The sequence below is a fragment of the Vombatus ursinus genome, unplaced genomic scaffold (genome assembly GCF_900497805.2).
Source record: "Vombatus ursinus unplaced genomic scaffold, bare-nosed wombat genome assembly UNPS02014813.1, whole genome shotgun sequence".
Classification (NCBI taxonomy): Eukaryota; Metazoa; Chordata; class Mammalia; order Diprotodontia; family Vombatidae; genus Vombatus; species Vombatus ursinus.
Genome location: NW_020954591.1, coordinates 14,765,432 through 14,786,746, shown reverse-complemented (window position 1 = coordinate 14,786,746; position 21,315 = coordinate 14,765,432). Strand labels below are relative to the sequence as shown.

The 21,315-nt window shown below is 36.0% G+C and overlaps 1 protein-coding gene across 5 annotated transcripts in view; it reads left to right on the top strand.

Annotated features, from left to right (window-relative positions):
• The window catches only part of CDK8 (cyclin dependent kinase 8), a 132,884-nt gene that overhangs the window by 50,171 nt on the left and 61,398 nt on the right, over positions 1 to 21,315 (top strand). For all 5 annotated transcript variants that reach the window (XM_027835202.1, XM_027835201.1, XM_027835200.1 and 2 more), the window contains exon 2: positions 8,490 to 8,565. In XM_027835202.1, coding sequence (XP_027691003.1) covers positions 8,490 to 8,565 — 76 coding nt within the window. The remainder of the gene's footprint in view (positions 1 to 8,489; positions 8,566 to 21,315) is intronic.

Below are 21,315 nucleotides of genomic sequence, written 5' to 3'. Positions count from 1 at the left end.
CTGAACATTTGTTACTGGAGGTAATAAAGATCCATTTGAGCTCATTGAGCTGGTAGGGGTTGGCATGTAGGAGAGGGAGAGGGAGAGAACTATAAAAATAACCTTGGCAGCTGAATGGAGGATGGATGGAGGGGAAGAGACTTGAGTCAAGGAGACTGGTTAGGTTATTCCGGTAGTCCAGGTCAAAGGTGATGAGGGCCTGAAGTAGGGTTATGGCTATGTGAATGAAGAAAACAGAGGAAAATATAAGAGAGATATTGTGAATGTAGAAACAAGAAGATTTGAAAACAGCTTGGATATATGGGGTGAGAGTGAAGTGTTGAGGATGGTGCTAAGTGACTGGGAAGATGATGATAGATACCTTGACAGTAACAGTAAAAGTTTAGAAGAAGGGAGAGTTTTGTGAGAAGATAATTAGTTCTGTTTTGTACATGTTGATTTTAAGTTGCTTTTGAGATATCCAATTTGAGATGTCCAAAAGGCAGTTGGAAGTTCATGATTGTAACTTGGGGGCTGGATATATAGATCTAGGCATTAACCACATGGAGATGATAATTTAGCCCATGGGATAATTTGACCTAATGACATCACCAAGAAAAGCAGTATAGCATGAGTTAGAGGTCATGAAATGGATGACAGCTGGTAAAGGAGAGTGAGGAGAACCAGGAGAAAATTTTTTGGTGTTGGTCAGTTGTTTGAGTTGTGTCCAACTCCTTTTGACCCTCTTTGGGGTTTTCTTGGCAAAGATACTGGAAGGGTTTGCTATTTCCTTCTCTGGCTCATTTTACAGATGAGGAAACTGAGGCAAACAGGGTTAAGAGACTTGCCGAGGGTCACACAGCTAGTAAGTGTCTGAGGCTTGATTTGAACTCATGTCTTCCTGACTCCAGGCCTGGCGTTCTATCCACTGTGCCACCAGGTATCATGAAAATCTAGAGAAGAGAGAATATCAGGAGAAGATTATCAGTAATGTCAAATGTTGTGGAGAGGTAAAGGAGGTTGCAAAAATATTTAGCCATTAAGGGATCATTGGTAACTTCATAGAAGGCAATTTCAGTTGAATGATGAGATTGAAAGCCAGATTGCATAAAACTTAGGAGACAAAAGGATGTGGAGGTACACTACTACTCATTTAAATTGTTTTCTCAAGGCAGGTGGCCAAGAAGGAGAGGAAAGATACAAGATATTGTAGAAATGGTTGGATTCAGTTATTGTTTGTTTTTCAAAGAAAGTGTGTGAGTGTGTGTGTGTGTGTGTGTGTGTGTGTGTGTGAATAGAATATTCCCCTTGTGATTGCAGGCGGTCCAGAACAAGCCAGTAGATAGGGAGAAATTGGATGTAAGAGGAAATGGAGATAATAGTGGGGACAATGGTGTATGATTCAGGAGAGGATAGGACAAAAGATACACGTAGAGGGATTTGCCTTGGTAAGAAGAAGGGCTACATCTTTAGCTCAGACTGGTATGAAAGAAGAAATAGTGAAAGAATATAATGATGTGGCATGAGGAGGAGAAGAAAAGGTGGAATTTTAGGCAAATGGGTTCAATATTTTTTTGTCAAGTGTGAGGTGAGGTCCTAAGCTGGGAGAGTGGAAGGGGAGTGGGTCTTGTGGGAGATTTGAGGAGAGAGATTTGGAATAGCCACTGAGGAGAGTGTGATAGTGTTTAGATAGTAATAGAGTAGAATGTTTACCTTGGTGCAGTTCAGATTAGATAACATAGAGTGGAGTGAAATAAGTATTTACATAGTTCCTACTATGTGCCAGACACAACCTAATTTGATCCTCACAACCCTGTGAGGTAGGTGCATTTATTATCTCCATTTTAGGGTTGAAGAAACTGAGGCAAACAGGGTTAAGTGTCTTGCCCAGGGTCACCTAGCTAGTACGCATCTAAAACTGGTTGAACTCAGATCTTCCTGACTCTAGGCCCCTGTGCTTTATCCACTGTGCCACATATTGCTTCTAAATTTATAGTAGGCCTTTAGCATTTTTTCATATTTAGCAGTAGGTGAATAGGAGTGAATGAGGCAGAATGCCATGGTTGAGTCTTGGCACAGTGTGGGCAAGGGGGCAAGAAAATTGAGGTTGGAGGATAGTGGAGAATTAAGTTGTTTCACCAGGGGAGGAGAGTGTAGCCTGGGTAAAAATGATAGCCTGGGAAGAAAACAGAGGATGGAGGGAATGGAGGTCCCAATGAGGATATAGAACAGGTTTAGGAGTTGTAGGGGTAAAAAAGGTAGAATGATAAAAAGATTTTTAATCAGATAAAGGAATATCAAAACATGTGAACATAGAAGCAGAGCTTTTGTGAGTGATGGCAAGATTGGGGATTTGACCATCTTGTTCTGTAGTTGGGGTAGAATTGAGGAAATAGGTTATAGGATTTGAATATATTGTGGGACTGGGAGAATAGGATATTTAAGGCAAGAACAATATTAGGTTGAAATCCCCTACTGTGAGGAGATGGGAAGTGAGAAAGACTGAGCCAGGCACTGAACTCATTGCAGAATGGAGAATATCTCAGAGACCACTAAATAGCCACCAGGAGCTGGATTGGTGATATATTTAAATAACCTGAATCTCAAATGATGATGGTTGCTTAGTAAAGGTGGTTGAAAGAGGGCCTGGATGTGACAAAGGGGAGCAAATCTGACTCCCCATCTGTGACCAGTGAATCACCGTCACCCCTTAACTGACTCCTCCCTTCCCAATATTGACCTCTTGGTAAACTAGTCAAACTGTTTTAGCCTGTATTCCTGAATCCCTTGCTCACTTGTTCTGTTGCTAATCATACCTTGCCAAATCCCAACCACACTATCAGCTTCCTTTGCTCCTACTCACTGAGACGGAGGAAGTCAAGAAACCATTCTGATTGGCTCTATTTTAAATATATTATCTAGTGTCAACTGTGTCCTCACCCCAGCAAGGCAATCTTTGTACCCATTCCTAAAGGGTTCTCTATATCATTTACCACAGCAGTTTTTAAAAACATTCTTTTCTCTCCTCAAACCTTTCATGGCAACCAGCCTTCCACATTCAGCTGAGTACCTTGGATAATGCTTCAATGAAAAAATGGAAGCCATTCACTGTGAGCTCCTTTTTTCCCTCCTCATTTTCCCTCTGACATTATCTCTCATTATTTTCTCCTTTACTCCAATCTCTGATGAAGAGGTGACTCTTTTTTGCCAAGGCCAATCTTTGATCCTACCCCTTGCTATTTGCTGCGGCACATTTCCTCCACCATTGTTCCCCTTCTATCTGATCTTCAGTCTTATTTTTCCTGATATCTATAAACATGCCCAAGTCTGCCCAGTCATGTAACAATCCTCACTAGATCCTATATATCATCCTATGATTCTCCATCTCTCAACTAAACTTGGAAAAAAAAATTGTGCCTCCATTTCCTTTCACTCTTTGATGAACCCTTTGTAATTTGCTTTGCCAACCTCATCCTTTAACTGAAACTGTTCCCTCCACAGTTACTAGTGATCTCTTAATTGCCAAATAAGGGTGTCTTCTCAGTCTCCATCCTTCTTAACCTCTCTGCAGTATTTGATACTGTTGACTACCCTTTTCTGCTGGGTATTCTCTCTTCTCTAGGTTTTAGTGATTTTTTTCCTCAGAGTTCTTGTTCCATCTATTTAACCATTCTTCAGTCTCTTTTCTAAATCTTATTAAACTCTCTAATTTTCTTAGGATTTGACCTTTTACACATGCATCTATTTGGAGCTTACTGGTTTAAATCTACTTTTTTTTCCAAACAATTTTCTAGTTTTTCAAGCAGTTTGTGTAAAATAGGGAATTCTTCTTCCTGTAATTTGTGTTTTTGGGGTAATAAAACATTGTACTGTTTTCACTTCCTTCTGATTCTTGCTTGCCAAGTCTGACTCACTAATCTACCTTTCTGTTTTTTAATTGATACCAAATAGTTTTGTTCATAACTTCTTTATGGTTTAATTTACATTCTGATAATGCTGTATGACTCCTACCTTTGGACTTTTTCTTTTCCCTATTATTTTCCTTGAGAAGCCTATACCTTTTATTTCCTCAAATGATTTCCCCCCCCCCCAATTTCTATTAAGTATTTATTCTGGGTATTATAAAACATCCAGATTTAATATAGTATTAAATCTATAAATAGGTTCAAGTAGTATTGTCATTTTTGTTATATTGGCAGAGCACAACCATGAACACTAAATTATTTTGTCTAGTTTAAGTAAAGAAGTGTTTTTGTAGTTGTATTTTGATAAATGCCTTGCTCTCTTAAGTTCCAGCTATTTTTAATTTTTTTGGAGTTAAAAATTAAATTTCTATTGTTTCCATATGGTTTTCTGTTAACAATATGCAGAACTGCTATTTTTTGAAATTTATTTTTTATAACTTTGAGCAAGTCGCTTAACATCTTGAGCTTCAATTTCTTCAGCTGTTAAACGAAGAGTTTGATACTGGGTATTCTCTGAAAGATCCTTCCAGCTTTATGAACCTATTAATTGTTTCATTTAATTTCTTGACTGATCTTTAGGAGTTTTCTAAATAAATTATCATGTTTGTACAAACCATTATGTCATAACTTGAAAAAGTGATAATTTTGTTTCCTCTTTGCCCATGTTTTATTCCTTTAATTTCAAGCTTTTTGCTATAGCTGACCTTATAAGAATTGTCAAACATTAGTGCATAGATGGGTGGCCCCCTACTTCCCCCCTTTTTAAAAATTCCTGTCTATCCTGGAAAGCTTATAATGTTATTGTCTTGCAAATAATGCTAGATCTTGGTTTTATATAAATACTTTTTATGGTTTTTAACATGAAGGTGCTATATTTTGTCTAAGACTTTTGTACTTCTATTGATATAATTACATGCTTTTTATGCTCATAGATTTGATGTTGTAAGGGCTCTCAAGCTACATAGTCCAACCCCTCAATTTTGCAAATGAGTATCCAAATTCTCTCCTGTCCTCCTTCCTCATCCCCTCCTTATTGAGAAGGCAAGCAATTCGATATAGGTTATACATGTGTAGTCATGCAAAACATTTCTATATTAGTCATGTTGTGAAAGAAAACATAGACCAAAAAAAAAAAAAAAAAACCAACCCTCAAGAAAAATAAGGAAAGTAAAAAAAAAAAAATACTTCAATCTATATTCAGATACCATTAGTTTTTTTTTTTTGAGGATGGATAACATTTTCATTATAAGTCCTTCATAGTTGTCTTGGAGTAAGATGGATTTCTATACTATACTGTGTGTGTATGTATATTCTTCCCTCCTTGAAACAGTTCAGATGAGAGTGAGGTTCAGGTGTTGCCCTCTCCCTTCTCCCTTTTCCTCCTCCATTGTATAAGCTTTTCTTTGCATGCCTCTTTTCTGTGAGATATTTTTCTCTGTTCTTCCTCTTCCTTCTTCTCTATGTACATCTTTCTTTCTCCCCTTTCCATGCTTCTTTTGAGATCATCTCAACATAATAGACTCATGCTCTTTGTCTAAGTGGGCTCCTTTTACTGCCTTAATGATGATATCGTTCTTAGGAGTTACATACATTTTCTTTGTATTTAGGAATGTAAACAGTTTAACCTTGTTTAGTCCCTTATTATTTCTCATTCATAAAAACCTTTTTATATTGTTCTTAATTCTTGTATTTGAATGTCAAAATTTCTATTCAACTCTGGTTTTTTCATCAGGAATGCTTGAAAATTCTCTGTTTAATTAAATGTCAATTTTTTTTCCCTTGGAGGATTATACCCGGATTTTTTGGGTAAGCTATTATTGATTGTAATTCTAGGTCCTTTGCCTTCTGGAGTATCACTAAGCTTTCTGTGGTAGCTGCTAATTTTCATGTGATTCTGACTGTGGCTCCAGGATATTTGAATTATTTCTGGCTACTTCTGTAGTATTTTTTTTCCTTGCCCTGGGAGCTCTGGAATTTGGCTATAATATTCCTGGGAATTTCCATTTTGGAATTTCTTTCGGGAGATGACTGGTAGATTCTTTCAGTTTTCAGTTTGTCCTCTGGTTCTGAGATATCTGGCCAATTTTTCTTTATAATTTCTTGAAATATGATGGCTCTTTTATTCATGGTTTTCAAGTAGACCAATAATTCTTAAATCTTTCTCCTTCATCTATTTTCTAGGTCATTTGTTTTTCCTATGAGATATTTCATATTTTCCAGTCTTTGGATTTTGTTTTATTGTTTCTTGATGTCTCATGAAGTTATTAGCTTTCACTTGCCCAATTCTAATTTTTAAGGAGTTATTTTCTTTAGTATTTTTGTGCCCCTTTTATAAAACTGTTAATTCTTTTCATAATTTTCTTGCATTGTTATCATTTTACTTCCCAGTTTTTCCTTTGTTGCTCTTATTTGATTCAAATTTTTTTTTAATCTCTTTCTTTAGCTTTTCTAGGAATTCTTGTTGAGCTTTTGTTCAATCTGAAATTTTTCCCTTGGAGGCTTTGCTTATAGATGTTTTCAAGTCATTGTCTTTTTCTGGGTTTGTGTCTTGAACTTCTCCATCACCAGGTTCTTTGTTGTTGTTTTTGTTTGCTTTTTTTCCCAGCCTATTTCTTCACTTTGGACTTTCTTAGAGTTGGGCTCTGCTGGTCTCTGGAGGAAAAGACTGACTTGAACTTCAGACTTTCATGTCTTTCTGCTTTCCCAGTTTGGTTTGGGGTTGTATAGGTTTGGTGTTTCCAACATGTTGTACTTTGTGGAGAAGTTTGGTCATTGACCTCTTAGTCTGTGCTGTAATCCTTACCCAAGTAGGACTCTCTTGACCATCACCTCTCTTCCCCACCCTGGGACTGCAATCCAGAACTGGATAATAGGCAACAGAGCTACCAAATGGCACTTAATCCTGCTCCCAGTGCTAGTACAAGGGTCCCCATGGGATCTTTTTCTAACCAGGTGTTCATTCCCCTTTACCAGCACTGGGCACTACTTTCCTTAGCTGCTGCCACTCCCCACTTCACCCCTCACCCCCCCATAGCCTACAGACGATGGGAAATGACACTACCCTCTCGACCAGTCTCCACCCCTGTGTTTTTTACTGTTTTCTGTATTTCTAAGCTGCCCTGGACTGGAAAAATTACTCACTGTGAGTTGTTCTTGGCTTTCACTCTCAGGATTCAGTTTGGTGTTTTCTGTGGTTGTTTTATAGAATAGGTTTTAAGGGATGTTTGGCAGTTGTGAGCTTTCACTTCACCATTTTGACTGCTTGTCAGAATTTTATTTAGAATTTTTGTATCAGTGAATATGAGATGTTAAAATTTTAGGTCAGGGCTATTCAGCACCTACTATATGTAAGGCACTGTATTAAAGCACTGGAAATATAGAAACAAAAGTGAAAAAGTTCCTGTTCTCAAGAAGCTTACATTTTAACAGGAGGAGACAGTGTGTGTGTGTATGTGTGTGTGTGTGTGTGTGTGTGTGTGTGTGTGTGTATTCAGACCATGTACAAAATATATACAAAGTCGTTTTTAGAAGGAGGGCATAGGCAGCTGGCCAGGGTGTGTGTCAACAAAGTCTTCATGGAAAAGATGGTACCAGAATTGAATCTTGAAAGAAGTCAGAGATTCTAAGAAGTAGAGAAGAGGAAGGAATATATTCCAGGTATAGGGGACAGTTATTGCAAAGGCATGGAAATGGGAAATCAAGTTTAGCAGGACTAGAGAGTGCAGAAAGTACATATGTAAGAAATCTGGGAAGATTGGAAGGGGACAGGTTGTAAAGATTTTTAAATGCCGTGCATAGTAGTTCATATATGATCGTAGAGATATGAGGCTACCACAGGAGTTTCTTTAATAGGGGAATGACCTGGTCAGACCTATGCTTTAGGAAAATCACTTTCGCATCTATGAGAAGGATGAATTGGAGTGGAGAGAAACTTGAATCAAGGAGTACAAATAGGAATTTATCATACTAGTTCAAGTAAGAGAGAGGTGATGACGATCTGAATTAGGGCAGTTGTTGTGTGAGAAGAGAAAAAAGAAATACACGAAAGAGGTTGTGGAGATGGAAATTAAAAAATTTAGCGATTGATTGGATATGTGGCGTGAATGACACTAAAGAGTTGAGGATGCCACCATAGATGTGAACTTGGGTGATTGGGAAAGGGTAGTGATACCCTTGGCAGTAATATGGAAGTTCAGAAGATGGATGAGGTTTTGAGGAAAAACAATGAATTCTGTTTTGGATTTGAGTTTGAGATGCTTACAGGACATTTAATATGACATGTCTAATAGATAATAATGTTTTTGTTTCTAAACTTATGTATTTAGATTGGTAAATATCTTACATAGTTTTCAAGTGGATTATTTTGCTGATCTATACAAAAATCGGGAAGCTACCAAAACTTTTAGGTTCATTTCTAATACAATGTGTTGGTTAGGATTTTTGTTATGTGGATACGCACACACACACACACACACATTTTATTTTCTGCATAATGAATCTAATTCTGGATTCAATGTTTATTTAATTTTTTTTATGTTTTTATAGGAAAGATGATAAAGATTATGCTTTAAAACAAATAGAAGGAACTGGGATTTCTATGTCAGCATGCAGAGAAATAGCAGTAAGTAAAGATCTTTTCATTGTTGTTGTCGTTGTTGTTGTTTCTATTATCATCAACAAACATTGTCTATTATATGCCAGTCACTTGTATTGCAATTCAGTCTTCTTGACACTAAAATTTTTTATAGTAAATATTGTAGTAGATTATGAAAACTAAAACTTTTGTTAAAAACAATTCTCATCATATATATGTTAGTTTTATTGTAAATGTGATCTTTGGCTCTAGGAATAACATCTTTTTACTTATCTGGGAATAACTTTTTCTAAAAAAATACTTGTGTCTTAGCTGTACTGTATATTTGATTGCACAAGAAAATGAGATTATGGAAGGTTGTAGAAACAGCACCACACTTGATGTTAGGAGAGAGTTAAGGGTTTCCTATCTCCTGCCCTGAATAGTTGTGTGTGACTGTAGGCAAGTTAACTAACCTTCCCTGAACTTCATTTTCCTCATATGTAAAATAGGATTAAGAATATTTGTTGTGCGTACCTCACAGGCTTGTTGTAAGGGTAAACAAATGTAATACATCTGTAAAGTGCTTTGAAAACCTTGAGGTCAAGTTGACAAGAATTTATTAAGCCCCAAAGCTAGGGATACAAAAAAGGCAGAAACATTCCCTGCTCTCCTGGAGCTCACTCACTCCATCAGCTGTTTCTGTCAGTAGTGTATGTTAGTTTGTTTAAGTAATAGAAAAATATTTATTATGGTGGGATTCATGGATTATTAAAATTATATGAGCTTAAAACTAAACATTTCAGTGCCTTGTTTTCATAGCTGCTACTTGTTTAATCATGTGTGCAAAGCAAAATAAATATTTTTTTGAATCATATAGTTTTGAATGACATTTTTGTTTGTAGTGGAATATTTATTTGGAATTTTTGTAAACACTTTATATAGCAACTTGTTCATCCATTTATTGCCAGTCAATTAAGATTTTTATTTTCTTTGTTCATATTTTAAAGATATTTTTCCAAATTTGTTTATTTAGATTTTTGAAGTATTCAAGGATGTGAATTAGAATCTATACTTTTATTTACTTACCGTAATCTACTGACAAAAAATTATTGAATGTAACATGAGTTTTAGGAATTTTACCCTTTTCACTGACTTGTAACAAACAACCAATATCATTCAGTTGCACAATCTTAGTTTTGAAAGGAATTTCAGATACTGTCTAGTTCATGTTGCTGTACAAGGAACTTTTCCACAAAATCACTAACAAATGATGTCATTTGATGTTATTATCTTGGGTTTGAAATTTTTTATGTATTTTAACTATGAAGAGCCCTAGAAAATTGTTACTTTTCAGGTACATACCATAGTGTACCGTGTATGTAACAGTTTTAAGTATTTAATTTATAGAGGCAGTATGGATAGGATGTTGGGCTTAGAGTCAGGAAGACCTAAATTTGATTCCTTCATAAATCATATATTAGCTGTGTGATACTGGACAAATTTCTTAACTTTATGTGCCTAAGGTAACTCCTTAAGACTTATCTATTAAGTCATAGGAAGTTGCACAGATGACAGAAGGAAAGAAATTTCTTTATACTGAAGAAGTCACAGATTCTTCTCATATTGACATAGTACTTGTGATATTGACAGCTCTAAATTAGGAATTTTTGGACAACTTTTTTCATGTTCCTTAATCAGAGATCAGTTAGAATATGAATTCCTGATTTAATTTTCACTTCTTACATATGTTTTTCAGGTTGAATATTTGAGAGGTCCTTTAATCATGTAGATGTGGTTTTGAATAGAATGGTACTTAAACCAAAACTGTTTGACCAGCAATTTCACAGTTTCTGAAGGCAGTTTCTGACAGTTTGTCTAATTGCTACCTTTTGTAAAATCCTTTACCACATTGTCAACTTTTTTGTATGTCATCTTGGGCCTAGCACAATGGCTTATACGTAGTTGATCCTTCCATCCAGGCTATCATCCTATATCACTTCTGCTCTTTGTAGTTAAAATTTCATTTCATCTCACTCTCTTCTAAACTTTCCACAGTCTGTCTCATCATCCAGCCAAACCTCAACATTTAACCAAAACTGTTCTCTCCAAAGTTGCCAATGACTTTTAACAGGCAAATCCAATGGCTTTTTCAACTTCCGCTACACTTTCTCTTTTCTTACTCTCTTCTTAACCTATTACAAGTTTCTGACTTTGTCATTCCACTGAAACTATTCTCTCTAAAGGTTCCAATGTGATCTCTTACTTGCCAAATCAAATGACCTTTTATCAATCCTGACTCTCCTTGACCTCTCTGTAGCCTTTGATACTGTTGATCACCCTCTTCTCCTTGATATCCTCTTCTCTCAGTGTTTTGGGGACACTGCTCTCTCCTGGTTCTCTTCCTACTTATCTGACCACTCCTTCTCTGTCACCTTTGCTGAATCAGTCTGTTGCCAAGGTCTGCTGATTGCACTTTTGCAATATCTCTTGAATACAACTCTATTCTCCTCTGACACAGCCACTACTCTGATGCAGATCCTTATTACCTCATGCCTGGACTATTGCAATAGCCTTCTGTTGGGTTGGCTGTCATAAATCTCTACCCACTCCAATCCATCCTCCGTCAAGCCACTAAGTGATTTTTTTCTAAAGCTCAAGTCTAACCATGTAAACCAACCCCTCTTCCCCACCCTCCACCCCCAACTCCACTGGCTTCTTATTGCCTCCAGGATCAAATACAAAATATTCTGGTGTTCAAAACTCTCATAAATTAACCCCCTTCTACCTTTCTAGTCTTATTATACCTCACTATCTATCAGGTACTCTTTAGTCCTGTGATACTAGACTATCACAGTTCTGTGAACTAGACACTCCATTTCTTATCTCTTACCCTTTTCTCTGCCTGTCCCCCATGCTTGGAATACTCTCCTTCCTCATCTCTGCCTTCCAGTTTCCCTGGCTTCTTTTAAGTGCCAGTTAAAATCCTGTCTTTAGAGGAAACCTTTTCCATTCTCTCTTAATTCTGCTGCCTTCTTTCTGTTGATTAGTTTGGTTTATCTTGTATATGGCTTATTTGTACGTATTTGTTTGCTTGTTGTCTCCCTCATTAGATTGTGAGCCCCTTGAGGGCAGGGACAGTCTTTTGCCTCTTTTTGTATGCCCAGCACTTAGTATAGTGCCTGACCCAGAGGAGGTGCTTAATATATGACTAACAATAACTATTTATTGAATTGTATTAAAGGATGATGTCAAATAGCTAGACATTGACACATTCTTTATTAGTATCAATGCCTCACACAAATAACAAATAAAATTATCGGATTGGTATCAAATGGATAAGATTGTCTGAAAGGGGAATATTTTAATCTTCAAGACAGGAAGGAAATTCTATTAAATGATGCATCTCTAGCAGACATTTATTATGTTGACAAATTAGCTGAAACCCTAGATGTGGAGAGGGTTTTACAAAACAATTTTATTGGTATCCAAAACAATATAAATAATTTATCATTATTTCATTGTCAGTTATGTGTAATCTCCTTTAGATTGGTAACATTAACTAAAGGTCACTATTTAAGAAAATGAGTATTTTGGAGTAGTGTTATTAAAGAATCATTGTAATTTAATGTTTCATTGTGGGATGGAGGCCATTCTGGGTTCCTGAAGCCTGTGCTTATCAGAAATTATTATATCCTTCCTAAGTGGAAAGGCCCAAAGATTTCCAGTGAAGGACATTTGTCTGAGCCATCAGTCTATCTAAGTCAGATATTCTCTGTGTGTGTGTGTGTGTGTGTGTGAGATAGATAGAGAGAGATGGATTCCTTTGGCAGTCTATTGAAGCTTATGGATCCCTTCTCAGAATATTATTGTAACAACTCATAATTGAAGGAAATGATAAAATTTCAGTTGTAAGTTAATGAAAATGACAATGTAATTATTTATCTATGTTCACGGACCCCTAAAATCTGTCCAAGGGGGACCATTGTAATCCAAATTGAGAAACCATGATGTAAGTAGAAGCTTATCACCACAACATTAACAACCATTTAACGAAATCTTTTGGCCACATCAGCCCATGAAACAGTCACTCAAGGCAAGGAAAGAAAAAATTCCAAACCAGATTAAAATATAATTTGTAAATAACACAATAAATAAAAAAATACAATACAACATAAATAATGTTCATTTGTGGTTTTCTAAGTCAATATGTGACTTCAGGGATTTGTTTCTCTTTGACTTTGACACCACTGGTCTTCAGTGGAAGGAGCATCCACATTCTTGTAGTCCTGTTTTGGAACAATGTTTGAAGACTTTCCACTCTGATATAGGACTAGCCAGAGTTTGTGTTCTACTGGTATAACCTTCAAAACCCAGGCCTGCAGAGATAGAAGGGAGGGCAGATTAGGGAAACGGGTATTCAGAAAAAAAAAGACACAAAACCTAGGCCTGTTACTGTGCTATTATGAGGTATTGGAATAGGACTCATTGAACAGATATCTAAAATATTATATTCAAGAAAAATGGTAAACATATTTTGTAGTATATCCACTAAAGGAAATAAGGTCAGCAGAGATTATAATTTCATTTTTACACTGAAGTGAAAGCCTTTCCTTGTGTAAAAACTTCATGGAGAAATTGAGTTTTGGGGAGTGTTTCGAGTGAAGGAAGATAATTACATGAGATGGTAGAGAGGTGGAAAATGGGTTCTATTTTTGTGGTTTAGAATGTGGAATCACAATTGCACAAAGCTTGCATTGATTAATTTTGCATATGAAGATGTAAGGAAATAGATTGATGAGGAAGAAGGAAGAAAAAGAGAAAGGAGAAAAGTACTTGAAATTTAGTAGTTAAGAGATGGTAAAATTGGATAGAGAAGTTTCTGTCATGTTAGGATCAGAAACAATTAGGAGTTGAGAAGTCAATAGGTGGTGAGGAATTAGAGGCAATAAGTATGGCTAACTCTAGGAGTTTTTCAGTGAAAGGGAAGGATGAGAACCACAGGACAATAACTTGAGGAAGTGGTAGACTCACATGAAGATATTTTTAAAAAGGGAGAAGGTTGAGCCATAGTATATTTATAGATGACAGGAAATTGCCGGTAAGTAGTAGAGACAATTACTACTAGTAGCACTATTACTACTGCTGCTACTAGTACTACCACACTACTAATCTGCTGCCACTGTTACTATTGCTGCTGCTACTAATCATAATAACTCAAAGCCCAATTCATCGTCCTTGCCGTCAGAGAGTGGGACAATGACAGAGTAAAGGAATGGCAGCCAGTAATGTGCAGTGTGCGCTGTGGTGTAGTTGTGAAGGCCTGGGAGAAAGCTTCAAGTACCGAAAACATGAAATACATAAAACACATAAGAATAACCACACTGATACTGAAATGATTTTGAAAAAGAGACAATGCTTAGTCATATTTAGACTGGAGTTCTAAAAAGGTCTTTTTTGAGTCTAAAGGTGTGAACCCAACTAGCACAGGAATTATACCAAAACAGAGTAACTAAAAAAACCCTGGTATCATAAATGGACCCATTCTCCTGGATTTGACAGAAAGTCAAAACTATTTCAGAACCTGTAGACAATAATATATGTGTCAGCTCTTGCCAAAAGTAAGAATGTTAAGAAGAGAGGTGTAGCTATGAAGAAAAACCACTAAGGATTCAAACATCACTATGATTTGATAGATCTAAGATTTCATTAGTACTTAATTGGTACATGCCGTAGAAAACGTGAATGCTCTATTTCCCACTTACAGGAAACAACAACAAAAAAAATATGAAAAGGAATCCAGAAAACAACAGCACATCAGAAATTCTATTTTCTCTTAATCAGCAACTGAAAGCTAGAACTTGGACATGAGAAACTCACTGTTTTTCATATACTGACAATCAGCAACTTTAAAATATCCTGGAGAATTTAACCAAGAAATTGTACTTTAACTGGATCATTATCACAGTCCTGCAATCAATCACCTTGACATTACACTGATCCATAAAAACTTAAGAACAATGGGTTTTTTTATTCGATATTGCTATACCAAATCCTCATACTATCCAAGCTACATGGATGCTAACTGATAACTGATGTTATGATATGAAAATATGATAATAAATTTTTTTTTCAAAATAATAACACTCTAGTAGAAGAGGCCAAAATAATTTAGTAAAAGTATGAAGTGCATATCATCCCTGGTGTCCTCTATAACTATAGTTATACTAAGGATCCTTTCAGTGAATTTAAAGAGGATGATATTCTGTCCTAATACTTTTATTCAACTATGAAAAATGCTGAGCTATTTTATCTTCTTGAACAATAGCCCATAATCCATGAAATATAAAAGAAGCAACTTTTCTTGGAATCATTTCTACCTACATTTTATTGTCAGAGATGAGAAGAATGAGATGATGATGATGATGGTGATGATAATATTTGGTCTCAAGAACTCCAACACAACAAAAACATAAGTTGGGGGGGGCAGCTACGTGGTGTAGTGGATAGAGCACTGGCCCTGAAGTCAGGAGGACCTGAGTTCAAATCTGGCTTCAGACCACACACTTGCCACTTAATAGCTGTGTGACCCTGGGCAAGTCACTTAACCTCAATTGCCTAAAAACAAAAACAAAAACATAAGTTGGATCAAATGAGAAACAGAAAACTTGTATAACATTGATATAATGAACAATAGTATAGTTAGGTCAATAAAGGTAAGTGACAGAAATTCGAACTTCTCTGCAAAACTGGCAATCAGTGGGGCCAGGTAAAATCTATAATTATTGGTTCACATGTTTTATACTGCTGAATAAATTACTAGCAGGGATTTTTATTAGCTTCCTCTGAGATTTAAAACTGATCCTACCTTTCTTGACAGAAGGCATCACATATCTATTAACAAAAGATGAGAGCATCAGTGACCTCTCCAAATATAGGCAAATAAATGTGTTTATGTAGTATATACAATACTAAGCTTGTATCTCAAAAAATATTTACAAAAATTTACAAGAAAACAATCTATAATGGATCAAAAAGATTATGCCAAAAAATCTCAGCTATATATTGTCAGTTCGATTATTATTGAACAAACTGCTTGAAAGCACAGTAGTATAGTCTTCTGTTGATTATCACAAAGTCTTTGACACTGTTCCACACTCGTGGTTATTCATATACTGAAAATGCATAAAATAGATCCAGAGTGTTTGATGTTCATATGGAGAGTTGTTTAGTCTTTTAAACATTCTACCAACTCAATAATGTTAAGAATATTTAATATAAAACATAGTATCTTCAAGGAAGTAAGTTTAAGTCTTCTATTGTTTTTCTAAGCCTTAAACTCTGATTTTTACTTCCAAGTCAGAGAGGAGGAAGTAGTACCAAAACATCCTGTTAGTTGCTTGATGTGTGTGGACTCCACTGAAAGGCCCACTGAACAACTATTTCATAACATGGAAACTTTCTCCAACAGTATCTGAATGTCATTTAGACTTAGTAAGTATAAAATTCTTTGATGCATGCCAACAAAGAATAGACACTCAAAGCTTTGAATTTGAATCTTAAAGACAAACAGAACCAAAAGATAAAGAAGGTATATAGTTTGGTCATCTTCAGGCAAGATGCATTGAACATAAGGCCATTAGAGAAAAATGAGGCTAGGTATCTTAAGAGAATGACTGGTACCCTTCTGTTAATGGTAAGAGTATATTTAGTGTAATTAACACCTACATAATGTCAGTTTGTTATCAGTTAGTTTTGTGATAGTAAAATTGGCCACAGAACCTTGTACAATGGCTCATTACTCTCAGGCAGTATCCTGTAGATACTGAGTATGTTTTCACTGAGCCTCCAGAGAATAAACATATGTCCTAACAATTTTTTTTCAACTATAAATAACTGCCATTTTATTCAACTCTGCAATAGTCCATAGAATGTTGTATTTAATTGTACAGTAGCAGGATAACAAATTTCTCCAGGACCATTTAAGAACAAAAAAGTGGCTAAGTAAAGTAGATTTGTTTATTGAAGCAGAAGGTGCTAAATAGATATGTAGAAGTAGATAGTTGCTACTAGAAACAGAAAGGTCATTCTTAATGAACTTGAACTTACTTACAATGCCTACTTTGCAAAGATACAGTAAAAACTGTGCAGTATATAATGTAGGTTGCAGAAACTTAGCACTCACCTAATACCTATGAAAACATTATAAAATGGCCAAAATTATAGACTTTCTAGTCTTTGTAAACTAACAATCTCCATAGTACCTTAAAATATCCTTGAGAAAAACTGTTGAAGCATCGTCACAGAGAATGTTATTGCCCATAATCACCTGAAAATAACATCGATCCACAAAGATTTAAGAACATTTTAAACAGCTGTTGCATAATGATACCTCATGTGCTCCAAACTACGTGTAATAATAATAATAATTAAAAAATTCTATGAGGAGCCTAAGGAAGAAATTTTTTTAAATGTAGTAACAGAAAGAATTCCCTGTTGTCCTGTTCATCTTTTCTGCTACTAGAGTTGTCTCAATATCTCTAGAGGAAATTGGCTTGCATCTCATTACTTTCATTCAGTTACAAAAATCACTTTGTCTACCTGCATAATAGTAAACCAAATACTAAAGCTTAAAGAATGATGGCAAGATACCAGCTTTTCCCCTTAACTATCTAAACAGTTTATCAGAGTGCCATCAAATATAAAAGATGCAAAGAATAAATAAGAACCATAATTATATATATATTAATGTTTGCAGAGTGCTTTACATACATGATTGCATTTGATCCTTACAACAAATTGTAGGGTACTATTACTTGTATTATAGTAAATGAGGAAGCAAGCAGAGACAGGATAAATGACTTGCCAGGGATACATTTCTATAAGTGTTGGAGGTAGAATTTGAACCATTCTTCTTGATGTATTATACCTATTGCTCTATCCGCTGTTATGCTGGGACTATTTCCTAGTATAAAAAACAAAGTGGGAAGCCTATCTGGGCAAAGAAACCAACCTTTATTAAGAGAAACAAAGGTGGGGTCTACAGTCTGTCCAGTACAGTTTGTTCTCCAAATAAAGGTTGGTTTCTTTGCCCAGAGAGGCTTCCCACTTTCTTTTTTACAGATTGGCATATGCAGACAGGATGGACTAAACCACAAATTAGACTCTGGCTCCTAGGACCCTCCAGTGAACGCTCCAGGGACTGCAGATCTGGCTTCTTTTCTGGAGGACCCTGGACCTAGATTCCTCTTTTCACTGATCCCTTTCTGTCTAGGCTCAGGCGAGCCTCTGACCTTAGGAGGATCCTGTTTTTCTTTTCCATTTCTCTTGCTAAATTTTTCATCTAAATCTCTCTGGTTTCCACTTAAAGAGAAGGTTATAAGTGTGTGGAGAAAGATTTTGCAGCATCAGAAACTGAACAACAGTAATTTTCGTAACTTTTCTTTTTTCAGAAGGTAAGAATAGGACATGTCTGTTCTCCTTAAAGGGCCTGCTTGTATGTTAGCTGTGTGTTTGTACTGCATTTCACTTAGGCCCTTTCTTTTCACTTAATCAACCAGAAAGAAAAAAAAAAACAGGCTGTAAAAAATAAAATTTCAAAAAAAGTCTTCATAGAACATGAGTTTCTCTTTTCTCTCTCTATTTCCAATGTTGGCCACATTGGAGGTTGCAGAGATAAAAGACAGATAATAAATAATTTGAGACAAAAATTGTGATCAGGGATTCTAAAACTGTGATTTAAAAAGTCGGTGAGTATTTTGGTTTATAACGTACTTATGCCTGTTCTTTTGGCTTTCAAAAGGGAAAAGAAAATCTTAAAGGATGGAAATTAAGATATAGAATTGTTTAGAAACTAAATTTGCACAAAAGGAAAATAATTAAATATTTCATTCTTCTGTTTGTCTCTGCTTTATTTGACTGGTACCAGATTTTCAGATTTTTAGATTTTAGATAAGAATTTAGATTAGGATTCCTGAGTAAGTCCTGATGGGAAAGAGATCTGACTGGTCTGTATAAGAGACAGAAATAGGGAAATTAGCTTGAGTTTGTGTGAGGTACACTGCACAAACGTAGGCGGTGAGGATGGATTAGACTCTAACTCAAGAAACAAGCTGCTAGGGCCCATATTTACAAGGAAAACTATAAGCTGCCTGGTCTTACCTCTGGTTATCAACTGTTTAGGTCAGTTAGTGTCTTTGTCACTGCAGCCAGTAGGATTTAGAATAGGGATTTAGTTAGGACTCTTTTTGTTATAGGTGAGAGTAAGTGTAGCAAGGAGATAGGTTTAGCGACCAGAAAGACACTAAGCTGCAGGAGTAGCCAGTAACTTTGTGGTTTCAAGGGCAGTTGCAATTCTAAATAGAGAAGGAGACATAAAGGAGGAGATCCAAAGAAATAAGGAGCATTATGGAATTGTGGCACTGCAGCTTGTGTAGATATAGGGATTCACTCAGTTCAGGTAGACAGCAACTTATGGTATTATTTAATAATTTTTTTTTTCTTAAGGAAAAAAAGAAAAAAAAACAAAACAAAATGGGGATCCACTCTTGTTAATTGCTGTGTGTGACAAATTCAGGCAGCCACAAGCTCAAGAACAAGCCACAGCTGACCTGACAAAGGATTGCATAAGCAGCTAGGAAAATCTCACACAGGTCTTAACAGGTCCTTGTTTAATTGCTTATACTATATACATAGATATTGTCTTAATGTGTTGTTCTGATCAGAATTCTTCTTAATATGTTTATTTTTATTCTTTAACCAGTTACTCAAATCATAAATCAGTTAAAAGGAATAGCTGGTGAACTTAATTTTTTCTTCTCAATTCTTTGTGATCACACTTTGTACATTAAGACACTTTTTAGGTTAGTTGTTTAAGCCATAAATACATTGGAAATAGTTATTTTTTTTCTGTTTAGAAACACTTAGATTAGTTACTTAAGGTATAATCTTTTTTTTTTTTTTTTTTTTTTGGTGGGGCAGTCAGTGTTAAGCAACTTGCCCAGGGTCACACAGCTAATAAGTGAGGCCTCATTTGAACTCAGGTCCTTCAGACTCCAGGTCTGGTGCTCAATCTACTATACTACCTACCTATTCCCGCTATAAACTTTTAGAAAATAATCGTTAACTCATTTCTTCCCTTCTCAGGTGCTTTGTGGTCACAGTAGTCAACTCTGTTCTGTTGTGATTGTAGGATGTCTGAGGAAACTGAACCTATCATCTCTTTCTTTTGCATGTTAGAGAATTGTTTGACTAGCTACCCAAGCCTTAGGTTTATTAGAATCAACTAGTAATTTTTCTTCTTGAGTAGTAAGCGAATTTTTACTCAAGGCATTGATTATTGATCTTTTTCCTTTCAATTTGACCATGTGTATCCTGGTGATGACCCTTTTCCTGACTACCCAGGTCTTCCTCCATCTTCCTACTAATCCTCATGTTCCAGCATCTCTTGCCTTTTCTTCCCTCAGCTCATCCTTAAACACCTGAGCTGCAAGTCACCCATCCAGAGCCACCTGAGCTATAAGCCATCCATCCATTGTTCCAGAGGAAAACTTTCTGTAACTTTGCACCTTGGTGGGGGATTGCCCCCTCTGGTTTTGCATCACCTATCAAGAATTGCCTTCTATAGAACTAAATGCTATGCTTACCCTGTAATTGATCCAATTCTGAATAAATTGAGAAAATGATTGAAGGGGATAATTAAAAGGATAAAGATCAATCATCAGTGCCTTGAGTGCTTTATTCTGTGTTGCCTTGCTAATCTTTTATCAGCTATAGTCATTAGTATAAGAAATAACTGTGTGATTTATAGTAAAAATATAGTCCTGGGTAAAAAAAACCTGTGTATAACCAAACTATGATGTAGTCGCAGGGAAATTCCTGTGTTAGTTAATTTTAGAAATGTAACTAAATCATTCTAAAGTGTGTATCTGAAGTATGTGACCATAATAATCATAACTATATATTAATATTCATATTAAAATGATAAAGTAAGAAAATACTATAAAGGGCTAATTGAGACACCATGGAAAGTACAAAATTAGGACGTCATGAAGTTAGGAAATAGTGACCTGCAAAATGCAATCTTGCATGAATCAGCTTCTAGAGGACTTTGTTGCACTATACATGAATCAAGAGACCCATAAATAACTGTGAATTCTGTATCTCAGGGTCTCAATCTGCACTTGGCAAACTGTAGACCTCACCTTTGTTTTTCTTAATAAAGGTTTCTTTGCCCAAAGAGACTTCCCATTTTCTTTTTTTACACTAGAATAGTTGAGAAGGGATAATGTTAGGGGCAAAAGTAGAAATTAGTTTTGCCTTGGAAAAGGGCCATTTCTTCCTCAGAAACTGGAGCAAAGGAAGATAGGATGTGTAAACGTGTGTAGGCATTATAAGGTATGGAGTGGAGGAGAATAAGACACCCATAATGAATGGCCTTGATTTCCTCACTAAAATGAGAGTTGAAGTTTTCAGCCAAGAGGGGCTTGAGGAAAAGACTTGGCTCATCAGGTGGGAGACGAAGGAAGTACCGAAAGAGGCCCAGAGCAAGAGTCTTTGTCTAGGTTTTCTATTTTGTACCGCATTGATCAAGGAATGGGGGCCTCAGTGAAAAGTAGTTTGAGTTCTTACCTGAAAATAGATATTTAGGGAGAGATTATTAGCTAAGAGCGAGTAAAATGAGCAGAAGCAAGAGAACATTGTATACCGAAACAGCAATATTGTTTTAAGAGCAGCTTTTTGCGAATAAGTCATTTTGACTATCATAGATACTCAAGTTAACTACAAAGGACATATGGA